The sequence below is a fragment of the Lates calcarifer genome, linkage group LG21 (assembly GCF_001640805.2).
Source record: "Lates calcarifer isolate ASB-BC8 linkage group LG21, TLL_Latcal_v3, whole genome shotgun sequence".
NCBI lineage: Eukaryota > Metazoa > Chordata > Actinopteri > Centropomidae > Lates > Lates calcarifer.
The window spans coordinates 9262412-9284235 of record NC_066853.1 but is presented as its reverse complement, the minus strand read 5'-3'; the positions used below and the strand labels follow the sequence as shown (position 1 = coordinate 9284235).

At 40.3% G+C, this 21824-nt stretch overlaps 2 protein-coding genes and 4 non-coding genes across 8 annotated transcripts in view; 2 read left to right on the top strand and 4 right to left on the bottom strand.

The window, feature by feature from the left end:
* The window catches only part of LOC108890867 (F-BAR and double SH3 domains protein 2), a 59913-nt gene extending 44934 nt beyond the window's left edge, over positions 1 to 14979 (bottom strand). The window contains 2 exon segments of the mRNA XM_018687909.2: positions 10798 to 10895; positions 14607 to 14979. Of these exon segments, the coding sequence (XP_018543425.1) occupies positions 10798 to 10895; positions 14607 to 14627 (119 nt within the window). The 5' untranslated portion in view covers positions 14628 to 14979.
* Positions 1551 to 1623, top strand: trnam-cau (transfer RNA methionine (anticodon CAU)). The gene has a single exon. It is a non-coding gene; the product is annotated as a tRNA-Met (tRNA).
* Positions 2514 to 2587, bottom strand: trnat-agu (transfer RNA threonine (anticodon AGU)). The gene has a single exon. It is a non-coding gene; the product is annotated as a tRNA-Thr (tRNA).
* On the bottom strand, positions 3279 to 3352 carry trnat-agu (transfer RNA threonine (anticodon AGU)). The gene has a single exon. It is a non-coding gene; the product is annotated as a tRNA-Thr (tRNA).
* On the bottom strand, positions 4417 to 4490 carry trnat-agu (transfer RNA threonine (anticodon AGU)). The gene has a single exon. It is a non-coding gene; the product is annotated as a tRNA-Thr (tRNA).
* Positions 14980 to 16375: 1396 nt separating the features above from the next.
* Positions 16376 to 21379, top strand: p2ry2.1 (purinergic receptor P2Y2, tandem duplicate 1). Of its 3 annotated transcripts, none has more exons than XM_018687911.2 (5): positions 16376 to 16511; positions 18666 to 19016; positions 19402 to 19570; positions 19885 to 20230; positions 20315 to 21379. In XM_018687911.2, the coding sequence occupies exons 2-5, from the start codon at positions 18683 to 18685 to the stop codon at positions 20510 to 20512; spliced, it is 1047 nt and encodes a 348-aa protein (XP_018543427.1). In that variant the 5' UTR covers positions 16376 to 16511; positions 18666 to 18682; the 3' UTR covers positions 20513 to 21379. The 3 variants fall into 3 exon arrangements, with proteins under 3 accessions (XP_018543427.1, XP_018543428.1, XP_018543429.1); XM_018687912.2 differs by lacking the exon at positions 16376 to 16511 and adding an exon at positions 17055 to 17205; XM_018687913.2 differs by lacking the exon at positions 16376 to 16511 and adding an exon at positions 17378 to 17567.
* Positions 21380 to 21824: the final 445 nt, after the last annotated feature.

Genomic DNA, 21824 nt, shown 5'->3' with positions numbered 1-21824 from the left:
CACTGATGTTGTTAAAGAAAAACAGAATTTAAGAAATCAAGTTAAACTGAGTCAGGGCACCAAGTCTTAGGCTTCCTGTCCCATCTTATAAGGCTTGAATTTTACTGTAAGTTTTAATGTTTCAGATGACAAAGCAGCATAAAATTAATTAATGATATGATTTACATCTCAGTGCAGGCTTTACAGTTAATTTTTGTCGACATGTAGCATTTATAAGCCATGTTAAAAATCACTTTTTAAAACCTGTTGTTTGAAAACAGGAATGTGTTGAATGTCAGTGTTGATGGAGATCTTTACGACTAGTGTAGATGGGAGATGTTTTCACATGTAAATGGCGACATAGGATCTAAGTGGTTTCAGAGATCACTTTAATCATTAGCATTCTCTATTGGTTCATTCACATGTAGATGTTTAGGACTCACTAGCCAACACAAGAGCTCCAATTTCAATCACATATTCAGGTTTTATTGAGAAGATTTGGACCAGGGTTTTTGCAAAAGTGATTTCTTTGTCAGGCCTGAGATCTGTATTATGTGGGAAACAATAAATAGAAGATTTGGCAGACTTGTTTGATTGGCACTGGCAAATATAAGAGGCTCAAATCTAGACTGGGTGCCATAAAACACTACATAGACTGGGAAATCCTATGCTGAATAATCACTAATGAAAAAAAAAAAAACTTGGACAATTGAAGTATAGTGCACCATTTAAAATTAACCTAATGTGAGAGGAAACCATTTTCCTGACTCTAGGCATCAAGCTCAAATCACTGGTTCTCACCCACAATCAAAATATCAACCACAACATGAAAGCACAGAGCAGTATTTTATTAGCTAGGTGTTAATTTAACATGGCTTAAAGGATTTAAAATCGCTTTCCTCAAATGAGTTTGCTCTAGGGCCTTTTGCTAAATCATTAAAACAGCATGGAATATATGTAGCCCAAGGATATATCCTCTGTGCACACTGAATTTCATTTCAAATAACATTGCAACTCACCAAACCAGTGCTGTTTAAAATAAACTCCACACAACAGACTGAGTGAGCAGCTACAATCAAGCAACAACAGGGAAGGGAAACAGCGGGGGGAAGACGCAGAAAGGAAGACAACACTTACTGTAAGCATAGACAGCATAATTACTGCCAATTCTCTCTATGCTAATTACAGTCCAAACAAATAGGGCAGTGCTTCTTGTTTTTTTCCCAAGGCATCATTTTGTGTAAAAGCTGCGGTGTTCAATCTGTTTTCTAAAACAGAGACTGCTTTAGATTTCTGGTTTTAATGGCTCAAAAGAGACATGAGAATTTCTTCATGACTGAACCTGAGTCTTTTTAATCCTGCACAGGGAGAGGCAAACAAAACTGCAGTGTTTCCAACTGTCAATTATCTACTGTGAAAGGCTGGAGCACGTGTTTAGTGTTTAACTCCACCCCCGTGCATGTCAGCTGAAATATGACACGCTCCCTCCCCCAATCACACAGATGCTTCCTCCCCCGCCCTTCAGGACTGGATCTGCAGTCTAAAGCAGTCATGCTCGGCTAACCCTGCAGGCCTCGTTGGCGCAGTAGGCAGCGCGTCAGTCTCATAATCTGAAGGTCGTGAGTTCGAGCCTCACACGGGGCAGGTCTTTTGAAATTCGCTTGAAAACCACATTAGCAGACAGTAACAATCTGCTGGCTCCAAAGAGCAGTGAAAACACCATATGGAAAAGGATTCAGCTTTAAGCAACTAAAAACATGTGATCATATCTGACAAAATAGTAAATTCCTGTATTAAATGCTACATACTTCCAAACCTCAAAATGAATCTAAAACTGGTTTAAACTAGAAAAGAGTAACTCAAACACTGCCATGAGAGAGACTTATTCTACACAGGAACAATTCTGCATAATTGCAAAATGCATGTGATTTGTTCTGTGAAAATGAGCTGAACAATGTCACCCTACTGTACAACATGACATTTGATGACTGGAGACATAAGTGTGACTGTAAAAACTGGAAAGTGGAAACTGTCTCTTGACTCAGGGCATTGAAGTTCTCATTCTTCTTGCCGTTGGACAGATGTGTGTGCTCAGTTACAAAAACTAGATCGACAGTGACAGCTGTTTTTATTCTTCGTGTCAGTATCAACGTACCCAGTACAAAGCCCTGACAAAGCTCTGTTGTTATGTATAGGGCCTCTTGTGTGCAACAGAGAAATTGTACAGTTTCAGTGATTAAATGTAACTGATATATTGTATTTATATGTACAAACGTTTTACAAACTAATCAACAATGGGCTCTTTAAACTTAGAACAGACCACATTTCAGGCATAATTAGCCTTCATAAGCCTCCAACCAGAACCACTGGCATTTTTATTTGATAAATGAAATGCCTTTTTTACCTTTGAGTTTAGGTATATTATTAATGTTAAAGACATCCAATGAGTAGCTACAATTGAGAACTTATTACACAAACATTAATGTCAGAGATTTTCCTCATAGGTTTTGATACAAGAATTGTGACTGTGGAAAAGGCACTGCTGGGATTCGAACCCAGGATCTCCTGTTTACTAGACAGGCGCTTTAACCAACTAAGCCACAGCGCCACAACAAGAGCACAAGAAAGAGCAACTTCTGTGCTTGCTGCCAGAGCTTATGTTGGGTGCAAATAACTAAAACGCAAGTTTTAAACCATCTAACATCAGCTGGTCAAAACAGAAAGGTTTAAATTCAGTGAGAAATTCCTGAAAACCTAAAGGGAAGTCTGTCTTAAGGTGTCTTAATTACCTTAAGTTAAGATGGCCATATCCACACTAGGGAGTGATCATGATGATCATTATTCATAACAAATGAAATTAGTGCTTTAATGTGTAAATACATACGGGAATGTGCGACAGTCTGAGAGAATTATTATATACAATGTAATTCCCCATTAAAGGTTCAGTGCACTCTAGACCAATCTCTAATTGAATCAGTGATTACCATCAGTTGTGACAGGCCCTAGCTGTAATGCACTGAGAGAGAAGAAAAATCCCCTCAATTCCATGTCACAGTGGCAAAAATATTTGACCAAGTGTTTTAGGTTGCCTTACCTGAACCACATGTATTCAGAAGAAGCTACTTTCGTTTGCTCTGATATATAAGCCACAGCGCCATATAAATGGCAGCAGATGGAACATACCTTAACAGTGATCACAAATGACTGGAGCCACGCAGATGTTTTTGTACCTGATCCACAATTCCTACAAAGCCCTGTTATTACACTGATATGAGTATACTCATGCTGACCTACAGAAAAGGCACTGCTGGGATTCGAACCCAGGATCTCCTGTTTACTAGACAGGCGCTTTAACCAACTAAGCCACAGCGCCATGTCAATGCACATGTCAAAAAGCAATCTTCAGGCTCAGGGGAGCCTCACAATAGAGTTGCATCAAAGCAACATATTAAATTGTATCTTATGACCTCGTAATCAAATTTGTACATTTAGAGTGATCTTTTAACATTAGGCATCTGTTATGCCATGACATGGTACTGTGTTTCCTTAAGAGACATTTGACAAGATAACATTAAAAGCACTGCTAGGATGTGTCGTGTCTCAACAGAGGAGACTAAAACTGACTTGTGGATTCAAGAATTTATTTGCTAAAGAACTGCCAACAATACAGAGAACTCTAACACATACCATCTACCAGACTGGGCAGATATGTCTGTTGGGTAGATAAGTCTGTTACAGCCATGTTCTCAGCATTCTTGCCTCATCTCACTACACAGTTGTGTCTATCATTCCTGTTCTCACTTTCACAGCCAAGTTCCCAGAATTCTTACCTCACCCCAGCATAGATGCTGTGCAAACACAAGGACAAAATTCACCTGTTTCAAAACTCATCACTGCCTCTGACTTAAGTTGTAAAATCTGTCACTGGTTTCTTTATTATGTATGAGATGTAATATTGTAGGAGATGCAGTTCCCCAGTTAAGGTTCAGTACACAGTCCGATCTTTAATTCAGTCTGTGATGTGTGATGTGTGACAGGTCCCATCTGTGATGCACTAAGGGAAAAATATCCCCTCATTTTACTGCAACAAGTGCATTTTGGGAATAGACTTATGGCACCTTAACAAATATTAAACATGTGACAGTGGCAGAGGCATTTCACCAAAGTTGCCAAACTTTAATTATGTGGTTTATTTGCTATGATTGTGATCTTTCACTAAGAAAGCAAATTTACTTGTCTTATATACATGGAGCCATAATGTAGTTCAATGACAATTCACTGGCCTTCATGGTGATAACAAATGGCCCCTATTGCCTGAAGCCATATTAAACATGGAAGAGACTTCAAAGAGTTGTGTGAATGACTACAACATTGTAATTCACCACTGGAACTCCGCTCTGACCGGTTTTGATACAAGAATTGTGCCAATATCTGAAAAGGCACTGCTGGGATTCGAACCCAGGATCTCCTGTTTACTAGACAGGCGCTTTAACCAACTAAGCCACAGCGCCTGCTGACTTGCAACTAGTGCCAAGAGAAAACAATACAATGGTGTGCCTAATGGCTTTTTGATGAGAAACCAGACTCATTTCCAGTTGAGGAAATACTTGAGTTTTCATCTGTATGATGAGACATGCAAAATATCTTGGATGGGAAGCATTGTGAAAAAGTGGTTTGTGACTCAGTCTATTTGAACTGAGGAGATTTGGTTTCAGTAGTTGCAGTTGTCTGTGGAAGTGATACAAGTCAAGGGAATCAATCAAATTAGAGGTATTTACAATTAAAAACATACTTAATAATATAAACCCCCCCCCCCCCCCCATGCCTACACACATACAGACACAGATTCAACTTTCAATTTGTGGTTCTGTCACCAAAACACAAACATGCAGCACATATGCAAATATAACACATTTATACAGGCTGTAAATAAGCTTTTAGTGCTGTGGTACCTTAGCACTGCAGTATACCTGTGTTCTAGCAAGGGCCTCTGGAACATACAAGTCAAGTCAACAGCAGTACACTTGCAGACACACACCAAAAAACACACATCCTCTCTGGGATTGTTGGACATGTCTAGGCTTTTCACGCTGCTATGGTTACATTGTGGCAGAGACCTCATACATAAACATGCACAGTCAATTACCAACTAGAAATATCTCACACCCACTACACACATTTGTATGGCACTGCGTGTTTCTTAAGACAGGATGAAAAAAAAACAGTTATTTAGCTTCAAGTATTATAATATCAGTTGAGTGTTTGATCATAACAATTGCATGTAACTACAGATGTGTTGTGTCACTGTAGAAAAGGATATAATTTATCTGATGCATGACAATTTTGTGCACCTTCAGACAGAGGAAACTCTGAACTTCTTCCACTTGCTTTCCTCTCTCTTCATTTGTTCTGCCCACAGTCTATTTCTATTCATACCCTTCCTACACCTCCACATTTGTGTCTCCATTCCTTTCCCTACTCTTCTCCTCTTCTTACGCATTCTCCTCTCTCTCTCTCTTTCTACCCCACTACTCTATCTGCCCATCATGTGTGCATGTTTGTAAGTGTTTGGTGCATGAGTCAAAAAGCAGTGTCAGCATCAGCTGTGCATGAAGAAGAGAGGGCGAAAGGCGATGCCCAGACTTGCAGATGAGTGTGTGTCTGACAGGAAATACTTAAGTGCTTGAGAATGGACATTAAGTGTATTCTCAATGTGTGTGTTTATGTGTCTTTCTGCGTGTTTGTGCATGCATGTGTGTGTGCGTGTTGAGGGCAAAGGAGGCAATGGGTTGAAAGCGGTTGAAAGCCAGAGAGAGGGAATGATCAAACGTGGGAAAACAGCTGAGATCAATGGTTTACAGGACACAGACTGAGATCAGTGACAACAGGATAAGCAACATGAGTCACAGACAGAGACAGAGGCGGAGGAGGGTGGTCATGTTTTCACACTGCGTGATCACCACAAGGCAAAATAGAGCAGTTTTTACACTCCAAGATCAATCAGGCATTTGGACATAAGCACTCAGAGTTTCATCTAATCTCAGAATACAAGACAACCGACAGGAATAAAATGAAAAGTCTGAACTGAAAGTAATAATAAAGGAAATTCCCACGACTATAAGTTAATTATTTAAGGGGCTGTGTGCTAATGCTGAAGGCACTAGCTTTGTGCAAACTCATCCCACCAATTCTCTTCCCACAGAGCTGGGGAAAACCCAGAAACTAAGCTTAAACTACTGGATGGCGTCCAGATTTTGCCAAGCAAGATACCAAGTTCCTACCTGATTCAAAGGCCTTATGCTGTGCTTTGACCTTTGCGTAGTGGAGGTCAAAGGAAAACAGAATTCTAGTACCAGATCATTATTATCATGCTGTGACAAAATGATGGAAACAGAAGCAGTGAGATGTACAAGAAACTGCTCCCTCCCAGTCTAAATGAAGGTGTGTGGCCATAAAATCACAGCAAACTATTGTTCTTATCAGTTGTGGTTTCTGAAACAGATGTGCCAGAGAGCACTCTGTGGAGACTCAGAGACATTCCCCAAACAAACAGGCAATTGCCAGTGAAAGTCAGTGGATGTCACTTTGTCACAGTTTGAGATTATAAGTTTTGCATCTGTCACTGAATAAAGCCTCTGCACTGACTTGAGTGCTTAGTGCACTGCCATGGTTAATTAATCAGAGGAAATTATATCTGTTGCCATTGCTCTGACAGGGACTAAAGTTAATTGAGCATAGTGTTTTCTATTACACAAATCACAAAATGCCACTGTTGCACACAGATAACAACTGAAAAACAGAAACAGAAATAGTGCATAATATACAACCCAATATCATGTGAGTTATGCAGATGATTCATTGCTCAAAATCTGTGACACTCTGCCATGTTACTACTGATGAAACCCATTGTAAGAGGACTATATCAAATGTGTCACTGATTATTTCCACTTTCTTAGAACTTAATTATTTGTCAGGTTATTTTTTCTATGGGCAAAACATTTGATATATTAAGAAATCTTTTCACACTTATCCAAAACAACAGCACCATATAGTACAGCTCCAATAATTATCACACAAATGGCTTCCTACGCATGATAGGCAAATGGTGCCTTAGCTATCTGCTTAGCATGAGACACGTTTAAACATATTTTCCTCTTAAATAAATAAAGCTTCTGTAGGTAATGGCTGAAGGATCACCTTTGTTTCATTTTGAGAGAGGTAACCTGTCATCGTTATGCCATCTCAGCCTTGTCCCCCTGGTATTACCTGGGGTCCTCTTAGAAAAATAGCAGAAGTTGCCTGTGCTGTCATTTCACCAATTACAGATGCCGCCTAATTATATTAGCAGGGTGTGAATCAGCATCGCATTAATCTGGGTCCTTTTTGTCTCCAAATGAATCCTTGCTTTTCTGTTCCTCCTCTTCCTAAATTATGTAGTCTGCAGAGAAAAGCATTAATGAGAGCTCTGATAGCATTTTGGGTTCAAATTGGGGAGGCTCATCTAGCTGCTCAGCATGGAGACCCATTATGTTTTAATGATATCTCCAGATAATTCCTAGGATTTGGTCAATAAATTTGAGCGAGACACAAATTTCATTAATCCTGAGCAAATGTGCTACACACAGAACACAGACGTGGGTGGGGGTGGGGGTGGGGGGTTCTGGTCCAGTCCAGTCAGATCTAGTCCAGGCATCAGCTACAAAAACTAGCACTTTTAACACTACATTTTCTCGCCTCATCTCCACAATTAACAATGCTCTTTGTAGCTTCAAATTAAAGTCACGCATTTGACATTACAACAAAAAATCCCACAAGGGTACGCTGTTGTAAAGCCACACCACCACACATCTTGCCAATCATGACAACAGGTCTTGAATGCAGTGCCACAGGCCAAAGCACAGTGCCATGATGATGGCCTTTTTGCTGTTCAGTTTCATTCACTGATCCAAATCTGCGGATAAAACCAAAATGTGACATACTGCTAAATTTATAACTGTCACAGCTCCACAAAATATCTTCTTACTCAGCCGCCAAGATAAGGGTCAGTGGGTATGTGAAAGGGAAGTCACTAAATGTGTGCAAGGTGAATAGAAGTATGTATAAGACTATTTTTATGGTCAGCACTGGGTGGTGTGTGTGTTGCTGTTGAGGCAGACATAAGGGTATGGGGGATTTAGCTGGATTGAGGACATCAAGTTGACTCCCTGAGTCCACCAACTCGTCATCGTTTTCTCCTCTCTCTCTTTCTCTTATCCTCTCTCCTAAGACTAGTCCAGCTAAAAAGCAGTCCCAGAGGATTAAAGACACTGCCCTTTCTCTTTCTTTCTGTCTGTTTGACCCCCCTTCTATATTCTTTTATTCTTTGTTTCTTTATCTTTAACTTCTTTCACAATTAGTCAACACATAGGCTGAATGTACTGCAGCTATAGCAACTTGTGCATGTGAGTATGTGCATATGTGTGTGAGTGTGTGCTTTGATTAAAGCCAGCCTGTGGATTAATTAGGGTAAATAACCTCAGAGCAGCTTTTGGGATTTAAGAGTTAAAATCTACTGTAGGCTTTAGGCAGGAAACTGTGTGTCTGTCGGCTGTGTATGTTTCATTATATTGCCACAGTTTTCTCGTCCTGCAGGCTTCAGCTATCTTAAAGATGATTTTTTGGGAGAAGATATTTAGTTGTCATGATATTAGCACGTTAGCAAAAGTCAAGCCATGGGATGTAAGTTTATATGAACATGGTTTCAGTCCAATTGCATCAGATATGTTTACAGGCATTACTGCAATTATCAACTCAGCATTTTAACTGAGGAAAGAGACAGGTCAACCATTGCTTCTTTCTTTGGAAATCACTGCTGCATTACCAACATTACAGTGAGGCTAGGTGGGGACACATTTATTCAAAATAGCTTCACTTTGATGAGTTGATCAGTTTGATGAGTCCCAACAGGTAAAAAATACCCAGAAATATTTTACTCATAATGATGTATAAACAGAGAAAAGCAGCAAATCCTCACACTGCAGAAGTTGGAGAGTGTTTTGCAAAATTGCTGACAATTAGTTTTCTGTCCACTAATCGACTGATCATCTCATTGTTTCGCATCACGTTTTGATAGACAGCAACAGAGATTCCAGCAGAGCCCCACCAATAGTTTTCTTGGCAGTCATCACTCATCCTTTTCAAGGAACAGATGCACACCAATTTGGAGAGAAACATGTTGCACATCTAATGCATCAATAAAGGATGCATTAGATGCTGGATGCTCATAGTTTTACTACGAGCGTTCTGATTTAACTATGTCTAAATATATAAAACTTTTGTGGGCAGGAGCAAAAAGAGTAAAAGAATCAATAAATAAAAACAATGGCAATTTTCTGGCACCATGTTTCTCATGTAGCCTACTTGAAAATTCTTTTTCGAGATCAGTCATTTCAGTGGTGTTGGTGAAAACAGTTGACAGTTTAGCTGGCTGCTGTTCTTTCAGCACCTCAGATACTGCGCTGCTGAAAAGAGCTGGATTTGAAAACAGTTATGCCGGTCTGAGTTTGTGTGCACTGAAAGGCCATCTCGCTTCTGATGTGAATTTCAGATATCCCTTAACTTAACCCATCTGATCTTTTACTATAATCTTTCAAAGTCAGATCAATGCCACGTCAGCTAAAGGAAAAACTAGTAGGGCCTCAGTGTTTTGCTCAAGGACATATCAACAAAGCAGATGCTTGTTGCTGCAGGTGCTTGAGTCCAAGCCTGCCGATCTAAAGACAGTCTCCCTAATCACTGCACCACCCCACTGCTCCTGATTTTACCACCATGAGAATGTGTCATCAGAAATAATTACAAAACATTAAAGGCTACGGGAACGTACTGAGAAAGCACCGCAGGCAGCATCTTTCAACCACGAGGACGACAAAGTCAATTTGGAGATCTTTACCCAGTGGCTTGTAGCTCCATCCCTCACTGACTGGAAGAACTAACACATTGTGGTTGCATATGCTTAACTGGCTCTCCCCCTGTCCCACAAGCGAGACCAGGGCCTTGTTCACTCTCCAAAACCCGGCAGCAACAAGGCAATCTGTCCTCAAACAGCTGGAACTTCCCCCAAGAGTGAAAGGGGGAGAAAGAGTAGAGAGAAGTCTCAACAAGAGAGAAGAGGTAGAGAACGCGTGAAAAGGAGAATCAGGGGGCAAGACAGGGACGGAAGCAGAGATTATTAGAGAGTTTGCTGTCATAAATAATCAATGCTTAGTCAACACAGAAAATGAGAGCGTGTGAAGGAACCAGGGTTTCCTCCCAATGCCATATCCAAAAGGGAAAACTGCCAGACTCACACACGTCATGAGTAAACAGAGCAGAGCCAAAATGAAAAAGAGAGCTATGGAGGCAGATAAAAAAGATAGTCAGAGCAAAAGAGACAGAAAAATGCAACTGAGAGAGAAGGGAAAGATGACAGAGAGAGATACTGAGAAATTTGGAAAAGAAGAAAGAGAGCAGAAAGTAAAGAAAGAGTTGGAGAGCAGGAAGAGGGCAGCAGGAAATTCCTTCGTCATTTTCCCGACCCTTTGTCCTTTGCAAAAAACTGAAATATGACAATACCCCTCCTCCTTTTTTTCTCTCTCTCTCATGCCACTCCTCCCTCACTCATTAGTTGCCCCCCCCCCTCTCTTTTTATGCATGGTTGTGTCCATGTGTGCATGCATGTCAGCAATGATGACTAGATTTCAAATCATCTGGCGGTCGGTCAGCACATTCCTCAGTTCTTCTGCAGTGGAGGAGATCAAGATTGTGTCAGCGCAAGCATGTGGCAAAGAGACTCGCTCGTACCTCATGTCTTCCAGCAGATCACATTCAGTCTGGTGCTTAAAGTGCAGTCTTGTCATCTGCTCCGTGTGCGTGTTTTTCAGCTCCTGTGTCACTTTGACCTGGAGGAAACAAAAAGACACGTCAAGTAAAGGATGTGTCAATTATTCATCCCTCTGCTCTGCAGACATGTTATTAATCTCCTGGCTCACAGAAAACCCAACATAACAACAAAGCATCAGTCTTTCTATATTAATATATTCATAAAATATCAATAATGAGATATGAAACTGGATGTCATCTGTGGTTTTGGTTATCATAGTACAGCCAAGTATTATCTTTTCCTGGTCACAAAGCGCTCAAAGAACAATTAATAATGATTATTTTTCAGTAGCCACATCAACCACCCCTAGTCAGATTAAATGATGCATGAAATCACCAAAAGTCACACACCAATGTGACAAATGCAGCAACATTTTCCAACAGGATGGTAACTTACAATTATTTTCTTTATCATTAGTCTATGAAATGTCAAGAAATGGTGACCTTGGACTGTCAAAGGTTCTGGATCCCCAGGTGATAAAAGGAAAGCAGTAAATCCTCATATTTGAGAAGCCAGAAATAGAAGATATTTGAGAAATTTTTGCCTGATTAAATGACTTAAACAATGAAGAGATTACCAACATTGCTGGTGATAAATCTTCTGTGGCTATAATGGGGCTGTGATTCAAAAAAATATCAAGACTGCTTTCTTGCAGCACCACCCAATTCTACTTCCATCCCAAAATGAAGTTCATGTGAAATAAAATGCAAAATATTATCATGTCTTTTCATCATGTGCACTGCTAAGATGTAGATAAAAAATCCTATTCCCCCTGGTTTCTCTAATTACATCAAAACCTTGCACAAAAGAGCTGATGGAGATACAGACAAAGTTAGAGAGGGATTTTACAGTATCTTTGCAGTATCCAAAAATTTAGCTCCTGGGTCACTGTGGCTTACATACACATATACACAGACACACACACAAACAGTTTAACCCCCATCAATCTACCTATCTGCCAGTCAACTGTCATCTATCTTGAGTGTGCTGAGCTCTAGAGTCACCTGAAAGGAACACACACTCCCATCAGTGATCCATCAACGTTAATGACAAGCATCAGGGTTTTGTCAGACTTTTGGAGAGGCGTTTTACAGTTAGAGGTGACTGAAAAGATGCAAACCACATTACCCTCATGCACAAATTAATTTGAGTGGTCAGACCAGGGGCTATATCTCTCATTCACACTGTCTTTGCAAAAACAGACAAAGACCTCATCCTTGATAAGCACACAAACAAGCACATGCACGCACACACACACACACCTCCTGCCAAACACACACAGAGTCACTGTGATGAAGGTCATTGTGTATTGTCGGGTGGATTCCATCGGCTATTCACCAGAGTAACAGTGGGCAAATTCATGACTGTTCTGTTCAGACAAAACAATCAACAACATAACATGAACAAAACTGGTGCGCGTACACTTGCGCGCACACACACACACACACACACACACACAATGCAGAGAGCCTTTCTTTCATGTGCTGTGTCTTTGAAGATAAGGAGGGAGTGGTTCATTACATTACCAGGGCAAAATGACTTCACTTGATTTCACCTTCTATCACTCATAGGAAACCACAGCATAAGATGGGTGGGGGGCGGGGGACAGGGACAGGGAGAAAGGGGACAAAGTGGGAGGAGGAGTGGTTTTGTATGAGAGAGGGAGGAAGAATATGACAGGTGAGTAAGAGTGAGAAGGGAGAGGAAAAGGCAGATGGCGAGACTGAGAAAGAAAGATTTTAAGTGGTAGGAAGAGGATGAAAGGGACAGTGAAAAAGACTGGAGATGGAGAAGTCACAAATTCAGTGTATTATGGTTCATTCAAGGAACAGGGTTCGGATGGCGTAGTGATAGCTGTTGCAGCAGGCAGTTCCATAATTCTGCCTATCATGTAACCCAAACAAATGATATGCATATTTTATGGTTTTGATGTACACATCCCACCTGTATGTGTGTATCTACGAGAAAAGAATAACAAGGAACAAATGTGTCTATTTAGCTAGATAAAAGATTAATATTGTGAGTATTCTGATAAACTTTGATAGGAAATACACAATAATACCGATACATCAGATCCACAAAACAGAGCCACAGAAATTACCAGAGTAGAGGCAATTCTACCCTAATAAAGTCTCTACAAAACTGTAAAATTCTAAACTCAATGGTGATATTTATTGCCAGGCTTTTGCGCTGAATTTTACCATACAAGTGTTCTGTTGCTGCCTCTCTCCTGTGTCTGCTAATGCAGAAGAAGAAGTAGAACTGACAAATAGATACTATCATAATATCTCAAAACAACATTTGTGTGGCAATGTTTTGCCTTTTTTCCTCCTCTTCAGCACCCATCTTTAATTTAAGCTGCATAAAACTAATATATGAGAGTCAGATGAGTTTAATCTGTAAGCAGATGTGCTGAGACACAGACAAAACACTTAGGGGGTTGTATGTGTCGCACTGGGAGAGAAATTATTAGTATCCAACAGCCAAATACTGATACACTCTGGCTGTGGTGCTGTAAGCTGAGTGTACAGAGTGTGCCAGCTACATTGGCAGGGGGTACCACATCAGTATTTTGCAAATTCTGTTTTATTCTTGGAAGTATTTTCACCACAAACTGAATGAGAAAGACACGGGCGATGACATGTGAGAGCTTACAAAATGAATACAACCTTAATGGTGCACTTGATCACAACCATAGAGGCCTCTACAACCTCCATGATTAAAGGACCTGTTTGAGTGTGTATGTGTTTTACAGACATGATATGACATGTTCAAGGCCAGTCTGTGTGTGTGGAAACCCAGAGCATAAATGGCACTGGGGGAATATGTGGTAATTAAGAGAAAACTGTGCAGAGGTTCATAGCAGGCTAATTGGCTCTCATGCATCTATTTCAGGACAACACACACACTCATAGAAACCACTGGACCAGCAACTTCAACACACACTCACATACATTAGGCAATAAGCTATAGGGGACTGTGTTTCTCTCTCTTTCTGCCCATACAGAATCAATAAGTTAGCATCAGACATGGCTCTGTTAGCACGTCGCCTCAGTATGAGTGTGAGTGTGTGTGTTATGCTTTTGTCAGCTCAGCCTTTGATGTGTGACCACGGACGGATTGAAGGTCTTCTCATGAGACAAGAAGCATCACAACGTGGAGAAACGACAGCTTTTGTTATGCTGTCTAGTGGGACTGCCGTCACAGTTTCTACTACATTGATGTTAAATTGTGGACCGTATTCACTGAAACGTTTCTAGCTACAACGTTAATGCCTTAAGTTAACGCGGAAATTCTGTAGTACATATTTTTTCCCATTTAAAGTTATGTCTACCACAGGATGTCAGAAAAAGACAACCACAATATCACATTTACTTACTATTGTGTATCGGTGCTTTGTATAAAACGCCTCCTGTTAGCCCACCTAGCGTTTTCTAGCTAGGGTTATTTGACGTTTGACGACGGCTGGACAGATGCATATTAATGTCACTAGGTTACTAACTAACCTAGCTAGCAAACGCTGCTAATGTTGGCTAACAAATGTCTTTTCTCCCCCTTTAATTTTCTAAAGCCTTCGCCATCACACGCTTTCTGTGTGTGTGTGTGTGTGTGTGTGTGTGTGTGTGTGTGGTTAGTAAAACACAATATACACATCTAAGGTTACTACACTGTTATCTGTCATTGTCTGTACAGCCCAGCTTAAACATAACGGACCCTGGAAATCACTCACCTTCCTCGGCGGCGGCTGCATTTTGGAGTATTGACATGAATGGTATTTCCCTTGTGAGATGTATTGTAATTCCAGGAGGAAATCCAAAATCAGTGTTGGACTAATATTTTGTTTCCTCAAACACAAAATCCTCCCCTCCAGACGACGGGGAGGAAAGACGGGAGTTAGATTTGTACTCCGGCGGCCATGATTGATGGTAAATGGCTAGTTTACACAGAGCAGAAACTGAAGCTACGAGGAGAGACTGGACACACTTGTGTTGGTTGCTGCCACTACCAGAGCACTAGCGTGTACTGTACTGTGTTGTGGAGCAGGGGAGCAGACAGGCGGAGAAGAAAAAGCACAGGGAAGGGATGAAGGGGAGGGGAGTATTAACGGGGATCCCCATCAGTAACTAAGCCCTACGGCGCCCCCATGCGACAGAGAGTGAGATAGCACCCAGTCTGTGCTCACAAACATCGGAAGCAGAGACGCATCCTTTTTGTTCTGTCTTTTCTCGCCCGGCGTCGACAGTACCGTCGATGAACACTTACGCTAAGATGTTTCAAACCATATACGGGGGTAAGAAAGGTGGCAAGTACAAAAATGGGGCTATTAAACACTATACATCAAGGTTGGAGGAGAAAAGCCTGACACTGACAGGAGGCTGCGTCCTGCAGACCTGCATAGCAACAAGAAACCGCAGTCGATCAAAGAAAAATCGATCATGGAGTATGGTGGGGGAAAAAACTGATTTTAAAAAAACAAATAGGGAAATAGAAACCAACAAAAGGAATCTAGAAAATTTTTAAATATAATCATTAAAAATTATTATTTTAAGCATCAGCTGAAATGATGGTAATATCAGACATCATTACAAAATAAAGCTTGATAGATAAAATAACCACTGATTTTATTCTAAATTACGCATTTATAATGTATTCTGCTATTATTAAGTAGACCATTGTGTGCTTTTCAGAAATCTGAGAGATATCAGGGAGTAGACTGGGTAACACGGGGTCATCGGGTTCATTGGAAGTGGGTGCCGAGTGAACAATTAAAGGAATACATTACAATGAACGGTGTCTAAAACCCTTGTAATGACTTGGCACCAGCAGCAGCTGGTTTGATACAGTGCAGGCATGCATGTGTGCAGACTGTACTTGTATGAGTTTGTGCTGGGTGTGGTTGCTCATGGATTAAAATGAACCAGGTTTTGGAATTTAGGCTGTGGATCAGAGATTTTTTCTAACCACTCCTTGCCATCCCACTATATTAGGTCCACTTCCTAGTGACCAGTGTAATATGTGAATTTCAATTGTCCAAACCTCTAAAGGTCAGGACATACTTTTTACTCATGGTTGAAAAATGCAGATAATGTTACTGTTTCCTGGGAATACAAGTGCTCACACTGCTGGTGCCATTAATACCAAACAACATCTGATTGTTATATGGTTGGCATGTAGCAATGTTTTACAAAAACAAATGAGTGGAAATAATATAAGACCCCCTGGAAGCATTAATTTTTGATGGGCAGACAAAAGTAGCCAGAAGGGCAAGTATTTTACTTCATGCCTCCTACGTGCTATAGCCAAGGTTAAGGTTAAGGGCCATGTAATCATTAATACAAAGAGTTTCTGGGGTAGGTAAGACATTAAGTACACATTCTCACCTTTCCTCTCAGTATAACACTTAAGAATAACACACACACATTCAAACACATGCACACACACTCACATTCAGAGAAAACCAACACATCTTTTAACACCCACACACATATCTTCCTGCCAGCAGGACAGAAGAAAATGGCGGTCAGTCATTGCTGGATCATGTTGTTTTTGTTAGGATCCTGCCAGAATTCCTTTTGTTTATGATTTCTTGTATGATTTAGCTTAGGTGCATCTGTATTCCTTTGGCCATACAGAGGTAAGACTTTTTTTTTCATAGCGAAGTGCTTATACTAAAAGTACTAAAGGCATACACTCTTAAGTTGTTTTTTGTTTTGGTGTATTGTGTCTCAGACAGTATGCATGTCATGCCCACTGTATTTTGCTGGAGACAAACAATGTTTTTTCAAAATAAATAATTTACACATTTTATATATATTTTAGATTTACCTCAAGGCATTTTGTCTCTTAGTTTTAATCCCAGCACTCCATTAAAAGATAGATTACAAAGATCAATAAAAAGTAATTGTTGATAACTATATAGACCTATGCTTCTCATAGTAATGATTACTTGTATTTGTCTCTGGGGTATTTAAAAACTGCATCTCTTTTTTCTACTTTGAGAGTGTAGAAAAATGTCTTTCTAAGTTTACCAGAAAAAAATAAACATTTGAACAGCTGATGGTGTTGACAGCCTTGTTTTGTCCATTTGTCTAACATATAGTTAACATCTGAGCCTCAGGCTCAACTGCTCACGCACAGTATACAGGCTACAGCTTGTCAAACAGGCACACACCTCCAGAGGTTTTTCACTCACTCAGGTATCTAAGTTGCGCATTCAGCCATAAACATTATACTCAGAGACTCACTGTACCTACTCGTAAGAATGAGGATACATTACACAGGATGGTCAACACAGGACAATCTTTAAAAGGCACTATCAGTCATACAGTGTGAGTATTAGGGGTTTTGTCTTTGTAGAGGGTTTTTCAGTGTGTTTCCTGGGATACAGTGTGAATATTTCTTTAACGAAAATAACATCAATTACATCATTTCCGAACAGTAAGTAGTGCTCAGTATGGAATGGTATGCCCACAGCAGGTCAGAAGAATTTGGGGGACTGCAAAAGGGGCTGCTTTGTCTGAGGTCTGTTATCTGTTAAGTTCAATCTGCAGCTGTTTTGAAGAGAGAAAAAAAAAGGAGAAAGTGGAGGGTACAGAGCGAGCAAGAGGCCATGTTTTTGATAATGTGAAAATGTCAGGGAGGGAAGAAAAAATAGCGCTGTGAGTTAACTCATCTGTAAACTGAGAAACAAGTAAGTCTGGAATTTACTGTTTCATTTGCATGTGAGTAGGTGTCATGTGAGTGACATTACATGGCTGGTTTGAACCTGAGTTTGCAGGTAAAAACAGATTTACAGATGATTTCAAAAATGGACTTAGGTTAAGGTATATACAATGTAGCATGCATGCTAGTGAGTAAAACAGAAAGACAGGTCTGAATGGGGTCTCAAAACAGGGTCTGGTTTGAGTTAAAAAGTTATTCCTCTCCTCACTGCTGTGGGGTTTTGAAAAACTGACATGCAAAGTGCCAGAATGAGTGCTGTTTTTCTGCGTGAGAACACAGCTGCACTAAAGGTTTTGTAAAAAGTTTATGTCACACAAGTCTGCACGAATCATGGTCTGAATACTCTGCAGCTCAGATGTGTTAAAAGACTCTTTTAGGGGAGGAGAAAAAAAATATAATCTCAGAAAGTATGTGTTTCAGTGGTGTTAAGATGTTGTGATGTGTTGTCAGATAAACCTGCTGAGCCAGGCGGTGGAACAGGACAACATGCTAAGGAAATACAGAGTACTTGTAGTATGTCTCTGGATCAGAGACATAAAACCACCTTCTTGCTTTATTTGTATGCTTACTCACACTCTGATTCATATATTCAGCCAAGAAAGGGGTTTAGGATAGCCTATTATACTTGTTATGATTTAATATGGGTGGCACCATTTAAGTATCTCTTGCAATTCTTCTCTCATTCAGTCAACCGCCCACTCTGAGAGAAAAAGGCGATTAAAGGAAGACAGCATTAAAATGATTTGCTTTCTGTGAAATGCACAATGCAGTTAAAATGTGATGACTCAAGCTATAAGCCGGATTGTGTAAATTTGATTGCAAAAACCACAATGGGCTAGTCAATTATGCTTGAGCACAGCACCACTTATACTGGACTGTGCTTCTGAGGCGAAAGTGACTTGGGGCATCCTCAACTGTAATCTACGCTGATGACTTCTTGCCATCATTCCCATATCCTTTGTCTCCACACTATTTCTGAATGGGTAGTAACTTCTTCTTAGTTGTTACTTATTTAATGCGAATTAAGAAGACTTTGTGTTTAACTTTGTGTTTATCCTTTCCTCAGGTGTTCCCTCAATCAAAATGGCCACCTTTGACAACAACACTACCCAAACCAACGTCAGTGCCTTCTACTGTCGATTTAATGAAGATTTTAAATATATTCTCCTTCCTGTCAGCTATGCCTTGGTCTTTGTGATGGGCCTGGCATTGAACGCCACAGCATTGTACGTGATTGTGTTCCGCACAAAGCGCTGGAAACCATCAACTATCTACATGTTCAACTTGACGATGTGCGACACGCTCTACATCTTTACTCTGCCCTTCCTCATCTATTACTATGCTGATGAGAACGACTGGCCCTTCAGTGAACCACTCTGCAAGCTTATACGCTTCCTGTTTTATGCCAACTTATACGGTACAGTGCTGGCCTGGTACAGACCCATATAATACAGTAAAAATACGATATGATATGATACGATACGTTACACTATGATACGCTACGATACAATACGATTCAACATGACATGCTATACATGCTAGGCTATTAATTTTACAGTACTGTACAATGCAGTATGAAATACAAAACAATAAAATACAATACATAAATCTGTACAAGAATCTCAACACAATGAGATATAAGATGGCACTACACAACACAATATCTTATGAAACGATACAAAATATGATGAATATGTACTATACATATATAGAAAATCCTAACTTAACTGAATTAAATTATACAACAAATACAATTTCATACAGTTTATAATGATAGTTAATCAGTAATCTCACTCTGGTAGGTTCCATACTGTTTCTGTGCTGTATCAGTCTGCATCGGTTTGTTGGGATATGTTATCCAGTCCGTTCCCTCTACTGGGTCAGCGCTCGTCGGGCCAGGCTGGTGTCTGTGGCAGTGTGGGCCTGCGTTTTATTCTGCCAGGCACCTGTTCTCTACTTCTCAAGAACTAGGTGATTTCATTTTGTTTTCTTTTTTTCTTTCTTTCTTTCTCCTTTATCTCCCCCTTAGTTACTTAATATCCCCGTTCATTGTTAAACTGTTAAACTGGACTATTGATTTTTGTGGCTCATAAATTTTGCCAAGTACCTTATCTTAGGGTGCCTTAATGGCACACTTGAGTGAACAATCAACCTGCTAGCTAATACTTTTGCTTTTTTCTCCTTTCTTTCATTGCTTCTATCCTCTTCTGTGGTTTAGTGTCAAACAAAGACGCAGTTGCATTTAATAATCCTAAACTACTGTAATCTATTATCTCCTTTGCCAGGGATGTGGCCAATGAGCGTATCTGCTACGACACCACCAGCGCAGAGCTCTTTGATGACTTCCTAGTATACAGCTCAGTTGTGTCAGTGCTCATGTTTGCCGTGCCCTTCATGGTGGTGATGGTGTGCTATGGTCTCATGGTGCGGAAGCTTCTAGAGCCTAGCTGGGGGTCTGAAGGGGAAGCTGGAGGGGAGAGTAGAGGTTTGGGAGCCCAGCGGCAGAAGCAGAAGTCAGTGAAGATGATTATCATCGTGCTAGCGACGTTCATGCTCTGCTTCCTCCCTTTCCACCTCACCAGGAGTCTTTACTACTCTTTCAGATACCTGAGGCAGGTCAATCCAGCACAGGTGAGGACAAACACTTTCTTTTATGATAAATGTGCTGTAATAGGTTTAAAAGCTCAACATGTCACACTTTTATATGTTCATCAGATCAGCTGTAGTTTGCTGGAGGCCTCCAGTATTGCCTACAAGGTCACCCGACCTTTGGCCAGTGCCAACAGCTGTTTGGACCCCATCCTTTACTTCCTGGCTGGGCAGGAAGTCCGCAGTAACCTGACCAAGAAGAACAAGTCATCTTCGTCATCAAAGCCTACAGGTGTGAGCCAGGGCCTGACAACGCAACTCTGATCCAATACCTGAAACTCTCCTGGTAAAAACAGGAAAAGGTACGGGGACTGTGTTTATTGACAATGTGAAGCCCCATAACTGCTTCAAGGGTGCACTTTCAAAATAAAATAATGCCAGGTGTCTGTTGAACAAACACATTACTTCAGGTCTCTCAATGAGGAAGCAAATGTGTTTCCAAGAAATAATTAACACTTACATATTTCTTCTATCTTTAAGCAAATACATGGGTTTTTTTTTCATTTCCGTATACATACTGTATTGTACATGCATAGTCTGCATATCTAGAAACATCACTGTGAGAAACACCTTTGAATTTTTTAAATCTTACTTGACTGTCAATAGTCGTAAACTGACGCTGATTTAAATTGTGCAAGGTACAGTCGAACACACTGCATTCAGATCTCCATCATTAACCAATTGAAGTGCATGTTCAGCCTTGACCAGATCAAAAACATGGACAATACAGTTATAATGATGAAAGGTTATAAATAAACATCTAAATCAAGTAGTGCATTCCTCACTTAAAGCATTTAAAAGATTCAACCGTAGGATAGAGATCTTTTTCTTTTTATTGTGATGTTTAAAAAGCTATAATTGACTAAAGTAAATGGTGCCTCACAGCTGTGGGTTTTGTTAATGATTGAACTGGAGAACTGCTGCACCTGATGTTTGTATGTTTGTGTAGGAACAAGTTTTCCTCAGCTCATTTTCTGGACAAGTGGATGAACATGTTTGTGCCCCCCATCTGCTTAGCCACTCTGTGCCTTTTAAGGCTTGCTTTGAATGTTTTAGAGTAGGTGGTCACTCTGTACCCTAAAATGTGAAGTATGTAAAAATCATGTTATAATAAACACTTTGGCTATGGTGGTACTTTCCTTTACAGGCACTTAATTTATTCTGGTAGTCTCTGATTACAGTGCAGTTTCTGGGCCACATGATTTAAGACCAGGGCAGTTAGCTGTCACATCAGTGTATTTCTTATGAGTTCGGAAAGTAATAAGTAAAATTTGTGGGAAGAGTAACGTCAGGTTCAGTGTAGCTGAGCCACTTAATCTCACCGGTATTGGCTACACTTGATTTATATTATCAGCAGTCCTTTCGTTTCATAAATACAAAGACCACCACTAGGGGGAGACACTGCCAAACAAACAGGATAGGCTATTGCTTATGACGCTTATGCAGTTTGAGGTTGGCGGGTGTTGACAACCACTTACTCGCACCCATACCTCACACAGTCACAGACAACAGCAAACAGTAACAGTAAAAAATTACCATGACTGTATGTCAACAGCAAGAACAGTAAACTAGACAG

Coding starts and splice junctions, on each gene's coding strand:
- p2ry2.1 (XM_018687911.2), top strand. CDS start 18,683: ATGGCCACCTTTGACAACAACACTACCCAAACCAACGTCAGTGCCTTC. Junction 19,571..19,884: donor CTCTACTTCTCAAGAACTAG/GTGATTTCATTT, acceptor CTCCTTTGCCAG/GGATGTGGCCAATGAGCGTA. Junction 20,231..20,314: donor GGCAGGTCAATCCAGCACAG/GTGAGGACAAAC, acceptor TATGTTCATCAG/ATCAGCTGTAGTTTGCTGGA.